The sequence below is a fragment of the Cebus imitator genome, unplaced genomic scaffold, assembly GCF_001604975.1.
Source record: "Cebus imitator isolate Cc_AM_T3 unplaced genomic scaffold, Cebus_imitator-1.0 Scaffold91, whole genome shotgun sequence".
NCBI classification, from domain to species: domain Eukaryota; kingdom Metazoa; phylum Chordata; class Mammalia; order Primates; family Cebidae; genus Cebus; species Cebus imitator.
The window spans coordinates 2480065-2498853 of NW_016107406.1; the positions used below are offsets into that span (position 1 = coordinate 2480065).

Genomic DNA, 18789 nt, shown 5'->3' on the forward strand with positions numbered 1-18789 from the left:
ATTGATCTGTCTAATATTGATGTTGAAGTCTCCCACTATTTTTGTGTGGGAGTCTAAGTCTCTTTATAAGTCTTACATATCTGGGTATTCCTGTATTGGGTGCGTATATATTTAGGATCTTTAGCTCTTCTTGTTGCATTGATCCTTTTATCATTATGTAATATCCTTCCTTGTTTCTTTTGATTTTTGTTGCTTTAAAGCAACTCCTGTTATTTATTTATTTATTTATTTATGCTCTCCATTTGGTTGGTAAATCTTTCTCCATCCCTTTGTTTTGAGTCTGTGTATCCTTGCATGTGAGATGGGTCTGGATGCAGCATACCGATGGGTTTTGGCTTTTTTTGCCTGTCTGTGTCTTTGGACTGGGAGATTTAGTCGATTTAAATTTAGAATTAATAATGATATATGTGAGTTTAATACTGCCATTTAATGTTAGCTGGCTGTTTTGCCTATTAGTTGATGTCAATTCTTGATTATGTTCATGCTCTTTACTTTTTGGTATTTTTTAGAAAGGCTGACACTGGTTGTTCCTTCCTATTTGTAGTGGTTCTTTCAGAAGCTCTTGTAAAGCAGGCCTGGTGGTGATGAAATCTCTGAGTGCTTGCTTGTTCACAAAAGATTTTATTTTTCCTTCGCTTTTGAAGCTTAGTTTGGCTGGATGTAAAATTCTCGGTTGAAAGTTCTTTTCTTTAAGGATGTTGAATATTGGCCCCCACTCTCTTCTGGCTTGTACGGTTTCTGCTGAGGGATCTGCTGTGAGTCTGATGGGCTTCCCTTTATGGGTAACCTGACCTTCTCTCTGGCTGCCCTCAGTATTTTCTCCTTCATTTCAGTCCTGGTGAATCTGGCGATTATGTACCTTGAGGTTGGTCTTCTTGAGGAATATCTTTGTGGTGTTCTCTGTATTACCTGGAGTTGAATATTGTCCTGCCTTGCTAGGTTGGGAAAGTTTTCCTGAGTAATATCCTGAAGCGTATTTTCCAGCTTGGATTGATTCTCTTCGTCATATTCAGGTACACCTATCAAGTGCAGATTAGGTCTTTTCACATAGTCCCATATTTCTTGGAGACTTTGCTCGTTCCTTTTCACTCTTTTTTCTCTAATCTTGTCATCTTGTTTTATTTCATGAAGTTGGTCTTCGACTTCTGATATCTTTTCTTCTGCTTGATCGATTAGGCTGTTAAAACTTATGCATAGTTCACGAAATTCTCGTGTTGTATTTTTCAGCTCCATTAATTCACTTATATTCCTCTCTAAATTGTGTATTTTTGTTAATATTTCATCAAAGCTTTTTTCAAAGTTCTTAGTTTCTTTGCATTGGGTTAGAACAAGTTCTTTTAATTCCCAGAAGTTTCTTATCATCCACCTTTTGAAGGCTGCTTCTGTTAATGGAACACAGTCTTTCTCCATCAGGCCTTGTTCTGTTGCTGATGAGGAACTGTGATCCCCTGTAGAGGGAGAGGCATTCTGATTTTGGGTATTCTCAGCCTTTTTAGGCTGTTTTCTTCCCTTCGTTATACATTTATCCATCTGTGGTCTTTATAATTACCGTGTTGATAATTGGGTTTCTGAGTGGACGTCCAACTTGTTGATTCCCAGCGCTAAAATCTGAGCAACCCACTGCGCCGGCCAAAACAGCGGCGTTATGATTGATGGTGCTTTTCTGACTCTGCACCAAGAACCACTGCACCAAGGCAGCGGCAAAACCGCCTCGCCGGCCACAAGACTAGCGCTGGCGACCTGTGGGGCTCCTCCGCCGGGAATCTCCTGGTGCATGAGCAACAAAAATTCGTCTGAAAATGTGGCGTCCTCTCGTTCTCTGCGCTTTCACTGGGAGCTACAATCCCGAGCTGCTAGTGATCAGCCAGCTTGGATCTCTCTCCAGGTTATTTCCACACAAGGGGTTGGTGTTTAAGGTGAGACCCAACAGCTAAGAAGCTGCCTCCAATTCAGAGAACTGGGGAAGGAGTGTTCTGTGGGGAGGGAGCATGGGCAAAGGCCCTGAGGTGGGAAGGAGCGTGGCACATCTGAGGAAGTGTGGCTAGTTCAGGGTCAAACTCCTAACCATATCTCACAAGGGAAAGGCATCTGAGGAGGTTGAAGAGACAGGCGGGGCCCTATCAAGCAGAGGCCTTGTGGGATATGGTTAGGAGTTTGACATTTCAAAGAACGTTTGTGAGTATTTAATATGTACCTGGCATCGTGCCAGACACTGGAGAGTTGAAGATGAATAAATCAAATCCTTGGCCCTATTCTTTTTTGTTTTTATTACTGTTTATAGTTGACACATATAATTGTACATGTTTATGGGGCACAGTGTGATATTTTGATACATGTATATAATGTGTAATGAGCAAATCAAGGTAATTAGCATATCCATCACCTCAAGCATTGATCATTTGTTTCTTTTTTTTTTTGAGACAGAGTCTCACTCTGTCGCCCAGGCTGGAGTGCAGTGGTGCGATCTCAGCTCACTGAAACCTCCACCTCCTGGGTTCAAGCGAATCTCCTGCCTCAGTCTCCTGAGTAGCTGCGATTACGGGTGCGAGCCATCACGCCCAGCTAATTTTTGTATTTTTAGTAGAGATGGGGTTTTATCATGTTGACCAGGATGGTCCCGATCTCTTGACGTCGTGATCCATCCACCTCGGCTTCCCAAGTGCTGAGGATCATTTCTTTTTCTTTTTTTATTTTCTCGCCCTGTTGCCCAGGCTGGGATGCAGTGGTGCCATCTCAGCTTACCGCAACTTCCTCCTCCTGGGTTCAGGCAATTCTCCTGTTTCAGCCTCCCAAGTGGCTGGAATTACAGGCATCCACCACCATGCCTGGCTAATTTTTTATATCCTGGCTAATTTTTTATATCTTTAGTAGAGATGGGGTTTCACCATGACGAGGCTGGTCTTGAACTCTGACCCCCACCTGCCTCGGCCTCCAAAAGTGCTGCGATTACAGGCATGAGCCACTGCACCCGGCCAACATTGATCATTTCTTTGTGCTGGGAACATTCAAAGTCTGCTCTTCTAGCTATTTGAGAGTATACAGGCCAGGTCCCGTGGCTCATGCCTGGAGTCCCAACTACCAAGGAGGCTGAAGCGGAAGGATTGCTTGAACCCAGGAATCTGAGGCTGCAGTGAGCTATGATAGTGCCACTGCACTCCAGCCTGGGTGACTGAGTGAGACCCTGTGTCCTTATTTAAAAAAAAAAAGTATGAAGAAGACCCAGAGTTCACACAAAGGAGGACATACTTAAGCCCATGAAGGCCCTGGGAGGGTTGAGGAATCACTTTCTTGGAGAGACCACACCCAATCCAAGTCTTTGGGGAACAAAGGATAAATGGCACTCCACGCAGAAGTCACAGCATGTGCAAAGGCATGGGGGTGTGAAACCATATGGTAGGTTTAGGTAACTACAAGTAGTTAGGTACTCTAGGGTATAAAGTGCCGATGAGGATTCATAATAAGGCATCAGCCTGGATAGGATAGATAGATAATTTTTTTTTTTTTTGAGACAGAGTTTTGTTTGCTCTTGTTGCCCAGGCTGGAGTGCAATCTCAGCTCACCGCAACTTCCGCCTCCTGGGTTCAAGTGATTCTCCTGCCTCAGCCTCCCAAGTAGCTGGGATTATAGGCATGCGCCACCATGCCTGGTGAATTTTTTGTAATTTTAGTAGAGACAGGGTTTCTCCATGTTGGTCAGGCTGGTCTTGAACTCCCGAATTCAGGTGATCCACCCACCTCGGCCTCCCAAAGTGCTGCAATTATAGGTGTGAGCCACCGAGCCCAGCCTGGGATAGAAGATTATCATGGCAGAGAAGATGAAACTAAAGCTGACTTGTAGCAGACATTGGAAGTTTTCCAGAACAGTCTAGGGGTGGGAGTTACGGCCCCCTGGGCCTGCATGAGTCCCCTAAAACACGCACCCTCACTCTTCATCCCAGTCCCGCCTTGACTCCATGTATTTCTTTCTTTCTTTCTCTTTCGTTTTTTTAATAAACAAGGCCATGGATGACTCCATATATTTAATCAAATGTATCTTGGATTTATCATCAAATGTATCTTGGATTTATCATCTATCATCTTGTTAATCGTGTGCCTTGAGATTTAGAATTCGGTCATCTCTGTGTTCCCTGCAAGCTCATGCTTGAGCGTGCATTTCCTATTTCAGATTACAGGACTGCATTTTAATTTCTTGATAGAATGCCTGGCACAGCCTTACCTGCAGAAAGGTGTGTACACAATGACTTTTGCTGATGCCCTATGATCCTTCACTTTGCATGTGTAGACACAGACTTAAAACCACAAACTCCTGCATCCTACAAGGGCCATCTGCAAATTGGCTTATCAGTTTCCTCACTCCTCTGCCTCCTCTGTGACACCAGCCCTTTATACCCCAGGCACTGAGAAGGAGCCTAAATACAGGCGAGGAGACAGGGAGGGAGCAGGCCAGAGGCTCTGTCCCTTAAGATGTACCCACATAGGAGAAACTCCATGTCTGCTTGGGTTTTCTGGATTCAACCCAGATTCAGGTGTTGGAATTACAATTCAGTTTGAAGATAACTTAACATATGCCTCATCCATTTCCCTCCCAGCACCCCCCAGCACCTCCCAGCAGCAGCAGAGGTGAGCTTGACTTTTCTTTTTTTTTTTTTTTTGAGATGGAGTCTTGGGCTGGAATGCAGTAGCATGATCTTGGCTCACTGCAACCTCCGCCTCCCGGGTTCAAGTGATTCTCCTGCCTCAACCTCCTGAGTAACTGGGATTACAGGTGTCCCCCACCACACCAGTCTAATTTTGCCAGTCTAATTTTTGTATTTTTAGAGATGGGGCTTCATTATGTTGGTCAGGCTGGTCTCGAACTCCTGACCTCAGGTGATCCACCTGCCTCAGCCTCCCAAAGTGGTGGGATTACAAGGGTGAGCCACTGCGCCAGGCCGAGCTTGACTCACTCTTTAGAGCATTTATTTCCCTTCCTGTCCCGGGCCAGAGCTAGAGCTGGAGCCAAAACGAGCCCAGCCCCGGCCCCTGTGCCTAAATTTGTAGGTTTCACCACCACCACGCCTGCCCTACTCCTACTTCCATTCCAGGGACCTTAACAACTTCTAGAATCTGTCAGGAGGGCAGCAGTGAGGGGGCTGGGAACAGTGATGTGGAAATTGCCCTGGGCTTGGGAGTCGGGATGCCCAGCCCTAGGCTCCTCTGTGCCACCCATGGCTGCATAACCTAGGTCAAGTCGCTCCCCCAGAGCTTGTGTAGCCTCTTCCTATCCTTCAGGGCAGGACTTAAATGTCACCTGCTGGGAAGGCCCTCCCCAACCTAAGCTGGCCCTCTCTGTGCTCCGTGTCATTGCCCCCGCCTTGACTTCCTGCCACAATTTGTCATCACATGCATCTGTATGTGTGTGTGTAAACAGATATATAATTTTGTTTGCTTGCTTATTTGGTTCGTCTCCCTACTAGATTCCGAGCTGTGGGCTCCAGGAATGAGGACGGTGTGCCCTTGACCCTTGCAGCCTCCTCACAGTCTGGCAGAGTGCCGAGTACATAGGAGGAGCTAGAAAAGTCATTCGGCGAATGAATGAATCCATGACTGGCAGCTGACCCAGATGATCTCTCAGGTTCCTGCCAGCTGAGAAAGTATAGCAGCGCCCTGGACAGGGAAGCGGGAGGGGCAGGCTGCGAGCTCCAGCCCCCTCGCAGGGCTCGGGCAACTGTGGACCCCGATCGGCGCAGGCTCGCGGCCGGCTGTGGCCCCGCCTCCTGGCCGCCAGCCGGGGGCGGGGCAAGGCCGCCCCCCAAAGCTGGGGGGCCTTCAGGGTGTTTGCCCGGCTGGGGGTGGGGAGGGGGCGGGTCCGAAGAAGAGGTCAATGGGCGTGGCGGGGCCGCAACGCCCCCGCGCCCCCAGCCGGCAGTCAGGTTCCCCACGGGGGGTGGGGGGGCTGGCGCCAGGCCGTTGCCTAGCAACGCCCAGCCCCGCCCCGCTGGCGCGCGCCTGCCCCCGGCATGGCTTGGCAGGGCTGGCCCGCGCTGTGGCAGTGGGTAGCTGGCAGCTGGCTGCTCCTCGTCCTTGTCCTCGTCCTGCTCGTGAGACCTCGCGGCTGCCGAGCGCGGCCGGGCCTCCGCGGCCTGCTCATGGCGCACAGCCAGCAGCTACTCTTCCGAATCGGGTTAGTGCCCGGGCTCCGAAGCGTGCGGGCTCGGGAGGCGGGCGCGCTGGGAGAGGGGCCTGGGAGGCGGGAGCCGGGGCTGGGGGTGGGCGTGGCGGTTGGGACTGGGCTCCGTCTCAGGGAACAGGGATCGAGGAGACGGGCTGGAGAGGCCACAGTTGGGGAGGTGGAGAATTGGGATAAGCTGGGGAAGGAGGATAGGAGAGGCGGGCCGGGGTGGCCATGGAAGGAGACGTGAGAGGGCATCTGGAGAAAAGTGCCACAGAAGGGGCTGGAGACTAGGAGGCTGGACGGGGGGTAGTGCAGGAGCCAGGGCTGGGAAGACCGTCTCTGTCCGGAGATGAGGTCAGCAGGTGCTCAGGCTCCGATGGCAAATGCCGGAGAGAAGGACTGCCTCCCACCTTCTGCAGTCTGACATTTGAAACCGCCAACTCCTTCCGTACGTCCCTGTCCCACTCCCCAGCACCCAACTCCTTACCAGTCAAGTTAGGTTCTTCTGTCCCAAGCAAGAGTCCCAAGCCTGTTGGATTCCAGCCTGCCCCTTTCCTTCTAACCCCAGCCTGGCCCATGTGGAACACGCTGTGAAATCTGACGCAACTGACTCTGCCTGGTTTTCCAGTGATTTGTGTGCATCGACCCTCCCCAGCTCACTCTGTTCTCCTGCCTCCCTCTACCCCTTCCTTCCTGGCCCCAGGGGAAGGTGGTAACTAGCAAGCACTGTTCAGCCCCAGAGATGCTGACAGGCAGGGAAGAAGACGAGCCTCCGAGGGCCCCTGCCCCCTTCCTACTACCAGACGGGCCATGGGTCAGGACCTCAAGCCCCAGTTTAGGGATAGTGATGTTGGGGATGGGAATTTTGAGAGCCCTGGCCACAGGCCAGGTTGTGGGGAGAGCCTAAGCCTGGGAATTTCCCAAGCTTCCGAGCAAACATTGTGCAATTCACCATCTCCTCTCCAGACCACCCCACGCGCCCAGAAACTTCAGGCCCAGGAATCCACTCACTCTCAGCCTAAGAAATGGAGATATAAAGGCTTCCGGGAGCTGGAAAACTAGAAAACATGGTGCTGGAGGGTGGGGTGGAGACCTTGTATTTGTGCCTTTTGGGGCATTCACGTCTCTAATATCCTAAACCTTGGTCACAGTTTAGATAATGCGTCAAGTAAGTTACCATTGCTCTGCACGTTACATTAAAATAACGAGACTGAAAAATATTTAGGCTGGCTACATCAGTCCTCCTCTTCAAAAATAAATAAATAAATAAATAAATAAATAAAATATTTAGGCTGGGCATGGTGGCTCACGCCTGTAATGCCAGCACTTTGGGAGGCTGAAGTGGGTAGATCACCTGAGGTCAGGAGTTCAAGACCAGGCTAGCCAACATGATGAAACCCCATCTCTACCAAAAATACAAAAATTAGCCGGGCGTGGTGGAGGATACCTGTAATCGGGGGGCTGAGCAGGAGAATCTCTTGAACCCGGTAGGCAGAGGTTACGGTGAGGAGAGATTACACCACTGTACTCCATCCTGGGTTACAGAGCTAGACGAGCTGGACTCCGTCTCAAGAAAGAAAGAAAGAAAAAGAGAGAGAGAGAGAGAAAGAAAAATATTTAGATACCTTCATATTTAGGATTTTTCTTTTTTGAGAGGAAGTCTTGCTCTGTCTCCTACGCTGGAGTGCAGTAGAGTGACCTTGGCTCACTGCAACCTCCGCCTCCCAGCTTCAAGCGATTGTCTTGCCTCAGCCTCCCGAGTAGCTTGGAACACAGGTGTCCTCCGTCAGCCCGGCTAATTTTTGTATTTTTAGTAGAGACAGGGTTTCACTATGTTGGCCAGGCTGGTTTCGAACTCCTGACCTCGTGATCCTCCCGCCCGGGACTACCAAAGTGCTGGGATTATAGGTGTAAGCCACCTCGCCTGTCCCATATTCGGGATTTTTAATAAAAACATTTTCTCCCCACAAAATTTCTGGGAATTTTACAGCCCTATCTGGGGAAAGATTTTTAAATCTACTTCTAGCTTTCAGAATTAGTAAGTTTGAGGTCATATGAATGGCCTGAGGAAGGGGAAATAGAAGTTTCCATAAGGAACTAGAATCCGAGATCAGAATGCCAGGATCACTAACTCAGAATCTTGAGAGTGTGAGTCTGCCTGGAACTTGGGAATTGGGATTTTCCAAATCCCCAAAACTGGAATCATCAGAGAGCTACTTCGAAATGCAGTATTTCTACAGGCTTTCCTGTGTCTGGATGTCAAGGTTGCCTTGGAATCCACTCCCCAAATTTGCAGAGCAGAAGGGTGTGCCTGGAATCAGAATTCCAGACCCTGCCCCTCATGGTCTGCAAAACAATCAGTCCAGTCCCCAGGGGGAGATGCTGGTGGCTGCTGGGAGGGAGAGGGGATATTTACAGGAAACTGTAGTGGGGAAATGGGCAGGTATTGGTGCTAGAGGTGCCTCCAGGAAGGATGGGGAGGGAGGGGGAACGGGATGGAACAGGACATGATGCGGAGGAGGAAAGCGAATGCGCTACCAACCTGAAGGTGTGGCTGGGAGGATCGCAAATGGAGGATTCTGTTGGGGGTGGAAAGGAAATGATGGAAACACCAGCCTCACGGGGAGGAGAGCTGTTAGCATGTTATCATTAATAATCAACATCCCTGGTGTTTGGCAATTTGGCAATTTTATAAAAGGCTTTCCTCAACCATAACTACAGTCGTCTTAGGATGAGGATAACTGAGCACAATGGGGAGGGGCCCCAGGTGAACCTGGTATGAGACACATGTAGGGCCTGGGAGACAGCGTGGGTAGTAGCTAAGCACATAGCATGTGGGGTCAAACAAGTCTGCTTTTGAGTCCTAGCTTTGTTGCTTAGTAGCCCTGTGACTTTGGACAAATAACTGCTCTGTGCCTTGGTTGTTTGCATCTGTAAAATGGGGTGGCGGATGCCTATCTCATAGGGCTCCTGTGAAGATCAAATGAACCGCACCTGGGCCTGGCTCAAAGGGAATGGTCCAGAAATGTTAGCAGGTGTTCCTGCTGTGGCCTGGAGATGGGAGAGGATCCATGGCCCCGTGTCCTTCTGGAGCTTCCTTACATAATTCCACTCCTGTCTTCCAAGCCTGTCCTATCCACCACCCAGCAGGAAACTCCACATCCCTTCATTCAGCCAGGGAACACGTAGCTGCCCTGGGTAGGGACTGTGGGGTCCCAGATATGAACAGGTTCTGATCATTGTTCTCCAGGGAAGAGGAAAGCACATGTGAACAGATATAAGCAAGGGCCCAAACCCAGGAGGTGTCAGGGGGAGGCAAGCTCCCCAGGAGCAGTAGGATAAACCTGGGGAGTCGGATCAGGAGTGTGGGACTCACTGGTGCATGCCCTCTGCTTCCTGCCTCAGTTGCCCTTTTGCCTTCTTAGGGGTAGTTGTGGGGGTTTTGCAGAACAGAGTGTTGAGGAGAGCCTCTGTCTGCAGAGGGGACACAAGCACATCTGGAAGTGTCTTGCAGAGCCAAGGAGGTGGGTAGCAGCTGGCCTGTGGGGAAAGGCAGCCCTAGTGACAGCCTTCCCTCCCTGACCAAGCCCCCTCTTCATTCCTAGGCATAGGAGGTCTTTCTTGACCCTCGAAACCGTCCTTGGGACAGACCTAGCTTGCTCTTCTTCTGCAAGAGGAAACCTCTTATCTGGGGCCAGTGAGTCCCACTAGCTTGGTTTCAAGAGTGGCAGGAACCTGATGGGAGGGTCCTTGGGTGAATCCTCCCAGACCCTGCTAGTGGCCAGAATGTCAGGTAGATGCAGTGAGCTGGGCTATCCACGTCACAGCCTGGCAGGAGGGGCGCAGGGTCCTTTTCTTTTCTGGGGCCTATGGGACCTTGGAGAGCTGTGGCTGGAGCACCCACCGCAGCCTCGTGCTCCCCTGCCGCTCTCTGCTTTCCCCACCCACACAGCTTCCCCCTGCTGCCTGGCTGGTCTTCTAAGCATGCCTTTGACCAAGTGTTCCCTTCTGCAAGCCACATTGCAGAAGAATGGAGCCCCCAATCCTCACCAGGCCTTTGCACCCTCCCACACCCACTCCAGACCTGCCCAGTTTCATCTCCCCCAGGCCTGAGCTCTTCCTGCACTTCTGTCTCACCTGTCTAGCCTTCCTTCCTCCCCATATCTCTACTGTCAAATTCTGTTGCATCCTCAAAGCTCACCTTCAAACATACCCAGAATCTGAACACTTCTCCCCACCTCCACTGCCACCACCTGAGCCAGCCAGGTCAGCTCTCACCCAGCCTCCTAGATGCACTGCTGACTTCTGTCTTTGTACCCCAGTGCATTCTCCACGCTGCAACCCAAATGAAATTGTTATTTAGGCTGGGCGCTGTGGTGCACGCCTGTAATCCCGGCACTTTGGGAGGCCAAGGCGGGTGGATCACCTGAGGTCAGGAGTTCGAGACCAGCCTAACCAACATGCTGAAACCCCATTTCTACAAAAAATACAAAAATTAGCCAGGCGTGGCGGTGGAGTGCCTGTAATCTCAGCTACTTGGGAAGCTGAGGCAGGAGAATTGCTGGAACCCAGGAGGCAAAGGTTGCAGTGAGCCGAGATTGTGCCATTTATTCCAGCCTGTGTGATAAGAGTTATACTCCGTAACAAAAAAACAAAACCAAAAACACCTGTTATTTAAGTCAGGAACAGATCGTTTCTCTGCTCAAACTCCTCCAGCGACTTCCCACCTCTCATGAAGTCCAAGTCTGTTTGAAGAATGGCTTCCAGGCCCTCTGTGACCTGGACATCCCCATTGCATCTTTTTTTTTTTTTTCGAGACAAGAGTCTCACTGTGTCGCCAGGCTGCAGTACAGTGGTGTGATCGCAGCTCAATGCAACCTCCGCCTCCCGGATTCAAGCAATTCTTCTGCCTCAGCCTCCCAAATATCTGGGACTACAGGCGCACACCACCACACCCAGCCTCCCCACCACATCTTTTAGCACCCCTCAGCCTGCTCCTCTGCCTCAGCTACAGGTGGTGGCCTCTCCACGGTGCCTTCTGTGGTTCTCGCGTGGCTTGCTGCCTCACTTCTTTCAGGTCTCTGCTCAAATTTTGCCTTGAGAGCCTGCCCTGACCACCCCACATAAAAATAGCACCACCCTCTGCACCCTGTCCCCTCGATGGCTTTATGTCCCCTCTAGTTCACATCACCACGGGACATACTGCATGTTGATTGTTTTTTTTTCCCCTAATCAAAATATGGCTACACAGGGAGAGAAACTGTTCAGGACTGTATCCCGGATTCCAGAACAGTGCCTGGCACCTCAGTAAACCTTAGGAAATGCCTCTGACTGATCTTTTTGTAGCTTCTAAGTGTGATGGGGTTTTCACATGCATAGGTAAGATGCGCCTCCCTCAGACCTCGTGATGATGTCAGCACAGTCTCCATCTGATGTGAAAGAAAAAGTTTCTGAATGAATGCATGCATGCATGCATAAATGAATGAATGAATGAATGAAAGCTTGGCTCAGGTGCCCTTTTCTCCATGAAGGCTGGCCCAGCCTCCTCAGTTAAAATGAACCTGTCTCCAGACTGCCCCTGGGCACTGTCTTCCCACTTCAAGTTTCCCGGGCACGTTCTCGCTTGTTCTGGAGTTAGGTGTTCACAAGTCAGACTTCCTGTCTGTGTTCCTAAGGGGCCTCAGGGCTGGGCGCAGTGGCTCACACCTGTAATCCTAGCACTTTGGGAGGCAAAGGTGGGCAGATCTTTTGAGGCCAAGAGTTTGAGACCAGCCTTGCCAACATAGTGAAACCCCATGTCTACTAAAAGACACAAAAATTAGCTGGGCATGGTCACGCACCCCTGTAATCCCAGCTATTCGGGAGGCTGAGACTTTAACCGGGGAGGCAGAGACTTTAACCGGGGAGGCAGAGGTTGCAGTGAGCCAAAATTGCACCACTGCACTCCAGCCTGGGCGACAGAGCAAGACTCTGTCTCAAAACAAACAAACAAGCAAAAACTAAGGGGCCTCGGAGCACACCCTGGCTCCAGTAGAACCCTGTGTCCTTGGTGGCCCTCGGGACCCTCAAGCCCAGCTCGGGGAGCAGGATTGAATCAGGAAGGCCTGGGATTGGGATGAGCGAGGAGAGAAGAGGAAAGCCACAGGAAACAAACTAAAACCAAACAAAGCCCAGAGCCCTTGGCAGCCCGTGGTGGGATTACACTCATAGAGACAGAACTAGCCAAGGCCTCCCAGCCGGGGCGGAGACACTCCTACTGTGCTTCTGGCTCTAGCCAGAGCCCCCAGTAGCCCCTCCCCCATGGAGAGGGCTGAGAAGTCTGGGGAAGAACCCATCCAGGGATGAGCTGGGCGATGGCCGACCCTGACCCCATGATCTCCTGTTTTGACTGCAGGCAGCCCTGTCCCTCTCCTGGGCGTGAGGAAGTCTCCCCCACCCCCAGGCATGCTGGCAGCTTCGGGAAACCCTCACCCTCAAGGGCGTTTTAGCTGTCTCATCTTCTTCAGTTTCCTCAGTTTTGAGAACACACAAGACATGGAGCTGCTCTCTGTGTTCCTGAGGGGCCTCTGAGCACACCCCGGGTCCCGTAGAACCCTGTGTCCTGGTGGCCTTCCAGGTCCCCCAGCTCTCAGACAGGTATTTCCAGTTCCATTTCATTAAGAATGCCCTGTCTCTGGTGAGATGCAGAGCCTGGGCACACGGCTTGCCTGCTGGGTCCCAGGGGAGTCTGGGGCCCTGTGGGATCCAGGGGCCATTTAGGGGGCACAGTAGGAAGGGAGGAGTCAAGGCAGGTGACCCTGGTGATAGGGACTTTCCAGGTCATTTTTTTTTTTCTTCAGACAGAGTCTCGCTCTGTCACCCAGGCTGGAGTGCAGTGGCATGATCTCAGCTCACTGCAACCTCCGCCTCCTAGGTTCAAGTGATTCTCCTGCCTCAGCCTCCTGAGTAGCTGGGACTACAGGCACATGCCACCATGCCTGGCTAATTTTTTGTATTTTTAGTAGAAACGCGGTTTCACTATGTTAGCCAGATGGTCTCGATCTCCTGACCTCAAGTGATCCGCCCACCTGGGCCTCCCAAAGTGCTGGGATTATAGGTATGAGCCACCGCGCCTGGCCTCCAGGTCATTCTTTTGGAGGCAGAGCCCCCTTTATGTTGCTCCTTGCTCTCCACCCTCCCTCCTACTCTCCCTGGCCTGAGGCCGGCCCTGGACCCAGTTGGGACAGAGGTTTAAAAGCCTTCAGGCTTCTCAGGGCTGCCCAGGATGGCAAAATGGCCCCATGGAGGAGAAAAGAAGAGCTTCATTGTGTGTTTTCCACTGTGTGCTAGAGGGAGGGGTGTCTGGGGGCTGGTGGCTCAGTCCCCAGCTGTCCCACATGGCCTCCCCTGGGGCTGGAGGCTCACATTCAGATACCAGAGAGGTCACCTGCTGGCTGAGGCCAGGAGTGGAAGGTACACTTTGACCCTCCAATGGGATGCTGCCCTGTCTGCAGCTGTAACCTCACAGGGAGGGCCCCTCAGGGCAGCTGCCACTTGCCCAGGCTGGCTGCTCCCTACCTTGCAGAATGATTGTTCTGTTTCCCATCTGGGTCCCAGAGGACCAATTAGGAAACTTTATGTTCTTTATGGTGAGGTGATGATGGGTAGTTCCTGGCCCCAAAACTGCCGAATCAAAATTTAGGAAGAAGGAGGGAGAGAAGAAGGCACGGTGGCTCACGCCAGTAATCGCAGTAATTTGGGAGGCCAAGGCAGGTAGATCACCTGAGGTCAGGAGTTCAAGACCAGCCTGGCCAACATGGTGAAACCCCCGTCTCAGCTAAAAATACAAAAAAATTAGCTGGGCATGGTGGCAGGTCCCTGTAATCTCAGCTACTTTGGGACGCTGAGGCAGGAGAATCACTTGAACCTTGGAGGTGGAGGTTGTAGTGAGCTGAGGCCGCGCCATTGCACTCCAGCCTGGGCAACAAGAGCGAAACTCTGTCTCAAAAAAAAGCAATATATATGATGGTTTTGCATGCTTTTTTGTTTGTTTGTTTTTGAGGGAGTCTCGCTTTGTCACCCAGGCTGGAGTGCACTGGTGTGATCTTGGTTCACTGCAACCTCTGTCTCCTGGGTTCAAGGGATTCTCCTGCCTCAGCCTCCTGAGTAGCTGGGACTACAGGCACCGACACCATGCCCGGCTAATTTTTGTATTTTTAGTAGAGAGGGGGTTTCACCGTATTGGTCAGGCTGGTCTCGAACTCCTGACCTCAGGTGATCCACCTGCCTCGGCCTCCAAAAGTGCTGGGATTACAGGCCTGAGCCACTGCACCCCGCCATAGTTTCGTATTTGTAACTTGTAATTGTAATTTTGTATTTTGGGTTTGTAATATAATCATTTTGTGTTCTCTGCAGTGTGTCTCGGCCTAACGATAAGTGCTTGAGCTTTGTGAATGTTGAAGCCTGTTGCTCTAGAACATGTGTTTTCCTTACTGTGTAGTTTTCCAAGGGCTAAGTATGTTAGGATTTATTTGTCCATTTTGCTGGTGGGAGTCATGTAGGGGGTTTCTGCCCTTTCACTCTTGGGAGCACGGGATTATCACTGGGCGGTAGAGGAGGGGAGGAGGCAAAGACTCCTGTGATCTCAGTTTCCAGAAGGCGTGACTGGGAGTTGGACACTCGCTCATAAGCAGTGAGGAGCCTCCGAAGACTTTTGAGCAGGAGCAAGCCTCAGCCAAACGTGGTGCTTTAGGAACTGATTTTTGCCAGAGGTCTGCGGTTTGGGTTGGAGGTAGAGAGCTGGGGATGGAGGCTCTTGTGAGGCTCTGGGTGAGTTTCCAGGGCCTGTTCCCACAGGTGAGGCTGCATTGCGAGCAGTGGAAGCTAAAATTGAGAAGGATTCTGTTTTGGTGCATGTGCCAGGGAGAGGGCTAAATGCAACTTCGAGGACAGGGGCCTTTCCCAGAAAGAGAAGGAACAGGATGGGGAACTGACTGTGGGGATTGTGACTCGCAAGCTCTGCAGGCAGATGGAGGAGGGGCCTGGGGGAGTCCTTTGGGGCTGGGCGCAGTGGCTCACGCCTATAATTCCAGCACTTTGGGAGGCCAAGGTGGGTGGATCACGAGGTCAGGAGTTCAAGTCCAGCCTGACCAACATAGTGAAACCCCATCTCTATTAAAAAAAATAAAAATATATTTTCTAAAATGAAAAAAAAAAAAAAAAAAAAAAAAAACAAAAATAAAAAAAAAAAAAAAAAAAAAATTTTTTAAAAAAAAAAAAAAAAAAAAAAAAAAAGAGTCCTGTGGAAGCCCTTGGGGGGCAGGGCACAGGGCTGGGGAGAGCCACTGGGTCCTCAGGCTGCTCTCCCCTTCCTTTCTTCCTTCCCCGCCTCAGCCCTGCCTTCTCCTGCTTTGCCCAAAGATCAAGACCTCAGGTTAGCAAGGACTGCAACCTGTCCCTAGCCCACATCCAAGGCAGGCACAGATCTCCGGTCCCTCTGCCACCCCACCCTCTCCACCTCCGGCACCTCTAGTCCAGGCCCCTGTCTCTCTCCCACCTGGATGACTCCCTACCGCCGGCCCCTTTCCTCCACCTAACAGCCCAGCGAGCTCTCAGAAAGGGAGTCCAGGCCAGTCGCAGTGGTTCACACCTGTAATCCCAGCACTTTGGGAGGCCGAGGCAGGCAGATCACAACATCAGGAGTTGGAGACCAGCCTGACCAATGTGGTGAAATCCCGTCCCTACTAAAAATACAAAAATTAGCTGGGCGTGGTGGCGTGTGCCTGTAATCCCAGCTACTCAGGAGGCTCAGGAAGGAGAATTGCTTGAACCCAGGAGGCAGATGTTGCGGTTAGCCAAGATCACGTCACTGCACTCCAGCCTGAGCGACAGAGTGAGACTCCATCTCAAAAAAAAAACAAAAAGAAAGGAAAGGGAGTCCAATCCTGTGTGCCCTGTTCTACCCCACCAGCCATTTTCCACTCTCTGCATGCGCTGGCCCCTGCCCACCTCCCCAACCCCTTCTCCAGCACTGATTGTCCCTCCTGCCCCGCCTAGAGACTCCGAGACCTCCTGGCAGTTCCTAAAATCCCACACTCCTCCTGCCGTGTGCCGCATCACCCAGAATCGTCCATGCCGCTGGCTTGGTCTTGCAGTTTCCAGCACAAATGTCACCCTCCGGGGACAAGCCTTCCCCAGGCACCCTGCCTATAGTAGGGCCTCTTCCCTTCTAGCCATTCTTTCCCACCCCCAGCCATAGTTAACTGGCAGTGTGCTGACTAATCCAGTTTCTGCTTCGATATCTGCTGGCCGTCCCTTTCCCCACGTGACGAGCTCCCCAAAGGCAGGGCCCCTTCTGCCTTGCTTCTGCTGTCTCCACTATGGCCAATATGCACAGTGTTTGCCAAACACAGCGAGTGACAGAGAGGGGCCTTGTTTACTGTGGCTTCCTGGTGCACAGTCCCTGCCCCCACAGATGGTGTCCTTTGTTAGGGACAGAACCTGGGCACATGAAGTCAGCATTTAGTAAGGGGGGCGGGGAGCTTATCACCCCTCCCAGATGTGCGTGACCATGCCCTGGCAGCTGGGAGGACTGCCCGGCTGAATTGGGAAGGAAACAACAGTTGCTAAACATCTTCTACCCGCCATTCGTTTTCTTATTTTAGGCACTTAATCTTCACAGTCCTTCAGGGTAAGTCATAGCATTGCCATGTTATAGATGAGGAACCTTATCTGTAAAACTCATGACTTGCCGAAGGCCGCAGAGCCAAGAGGGGCCAGGCTGTAATGGGAGCCCAGATCTTTCTGTTATCAGAGCCTCTGCTCGTTCCATAAGCCCATGTAGGGAGAAATTAAGACAGAAAAGGACTCAGGTGTCGGTGCAAGGTGGTGTCTGACAGAGGAAAGGGTGATTTTATTTCATTTTATTTTTTAACTTTTCATTTTGAGCCAGGTGCAGTGGCTCACACCTGTTATCCCAACACTTTGGGAGGCCAAGGCAGGTGGATCGTCTGAGATCAGGAGTTCCAGACCAGCCTGGTCAACATGGTGAAACCCCATCTCTACCAAAAATATAAACATTAGCCAGGTGTGGTGGCACGGGCCTGGAATCCCAGCTACTAACGAGGCTGAGGCAGGAGAATCGCTTAAACTCGGGAGGTGGAGGTTGCAGCGAGCCGAGATCAAGCCACTGCACTCCAGCCTGGGCGACAGAGCAAGACTCCATCTAAACAAACAACAACAAAAAAAACTTTTCATTTTGAAATGATTTCAGACTTTTCAAAATAATACACAGCATTCCCATGTGCCTCTCGCTTCTGAATACCACCGTCTTTCATAACCACAGTATAGTCGTCAAAACCAAGAAATTAACATCGATACTATCCTGGGAACTACCCTCAGAGCCTACTCAGATTCTTCGTGTTTCCCTGCCGCTCCCCTTCTCCGCTCTAGAATCCAATCCAGGATCCCACGTTGCATTTATCTCCTGGTTTCCAGTCTGGGACAGTTTCTCAGTCTGTCTTTCATCTTACCGATACATTTGAAGAATATAGCCTGGGCAACATAGTGAGACCTCATCTCTGCTAAAAATTTTAAAAATTAGCTGGCATGGTGGCACGCACCTGTAGTCCCAACTACTTAGGAGGCTGAGGCAGGAGGATTGCTTGAGCCCAGGAGATTAAGCCTGCAGTGAGCTATGGATCGCATCACCGCACTCTGGCCTGGGCGACAGAGCGAGACCCAAAAAAAGAATTATAGATTTGCATTTTTGGCTCAAATACCACCAAAGTGATGTTACGCCTTCCTCAGTGTATCATACCAAGAGGGAAATGATGTCTATATATTGTTACTGGTGACGTTAACTTTGATCACTGGCTTACGATGAAGTCAGCCAGGTTTCTCTATGGCCTTTATAATTAGAGGTTATTTTATGAAGGAGATACTTTGAGATTATGCAAATATCCTCTTTCTCATTATACTTGGTGATTTGACTAGGGTCCCCAGGTGTTAGAGCATGCTCTTGTGTGTTAGAAACTCTTAGTGTTAGCCTGGGAGCAAAGCAAGACACCTTCAAACAAATAATAAAAATAATTAGCTGAGCCGGGCGCGGTGGCTCACGCCTGTAATCCCAGCACTTTGGGAGGCCGAGGCGGGTGGATCACGAGGTCAAGAGATCAAGACCATCCTGGTCAACACAGTGAAACCCCATCTCTACTAAAACTACAAAAAATTAGCTGGGCATGGTGGTGCGTGCCTGTAATCCCAGCTACTCAGGAGGCTGAGGCAGGAGAATTGCCCCCATTGAGGTGAGCCGAGTTGGCACCATTGCACTTTAGCCTGGCAACAAGAGCGAACTCCGTCTCAAAAAAAAAAAACTCAGTTAATCCTCAGCTTCCCAAGTAGCTGGGATTACAGGCATGTGCTACCAGGTCCAGCTAATTTTGTATTTTCAGTAGAGACCGGGTTTCTGAGGGTGGTCTTGAACTCCCGACCTCAGGTGATCTGTCTGCCCCAGCCTCCCAAAGAGCTGGGATTTACAGGCGTGAGCCACCATGCCTGGCAGTAATATTTCTTAGCTTATACATGGATATGTATTTTGTTCTTACCAGGACAGGGTCTCCTCTGTCACTCAGACTGGAGTACAGTGGCACAAACATG

The 18789-nt window shown here is 50.8% G+C and overlaps 1 protein-coding gene and 1 non-coding gene across 3 annotated transcripts in view; both read left to right on the forward strand.

The window, feature by feature from the left end:
• The window catches only part of PNKD (PNKD metallo-beta-lactamase domain containing), an 81710-nt gene that overhangs the window by 52249 nt on the left and 10672 nt on the right, over window positions 1–18789 (forward strand). Inside the window, exon 1 of one of the 2 annotated variants that reach the window (XM_017535114.2) lies at window positions 5907–6162. The exons of the other annotated variant lie outside the window; for it this stretch is intronic. Within the exon in view, the coding sequence (XP_017390603.1) occupies window positions 5999–6162 (164 nt within the window). The 5' untranslated portion in view covers window positions 5907–5998. Of the gene's footprint in view, window positions 1–5906; window positions 6163–18789 lie in introns of those variants that run through there. 2 annotated transcript variants of the gene reach the window in all.
• Window positions 11488–11588, forward strand: LOC119472257. Its single transcript, XR_005201375.1, has one exon. It is a non-coding gene; the product is annotated as a small nucleolar RNA U13 (small nucleolar RNA).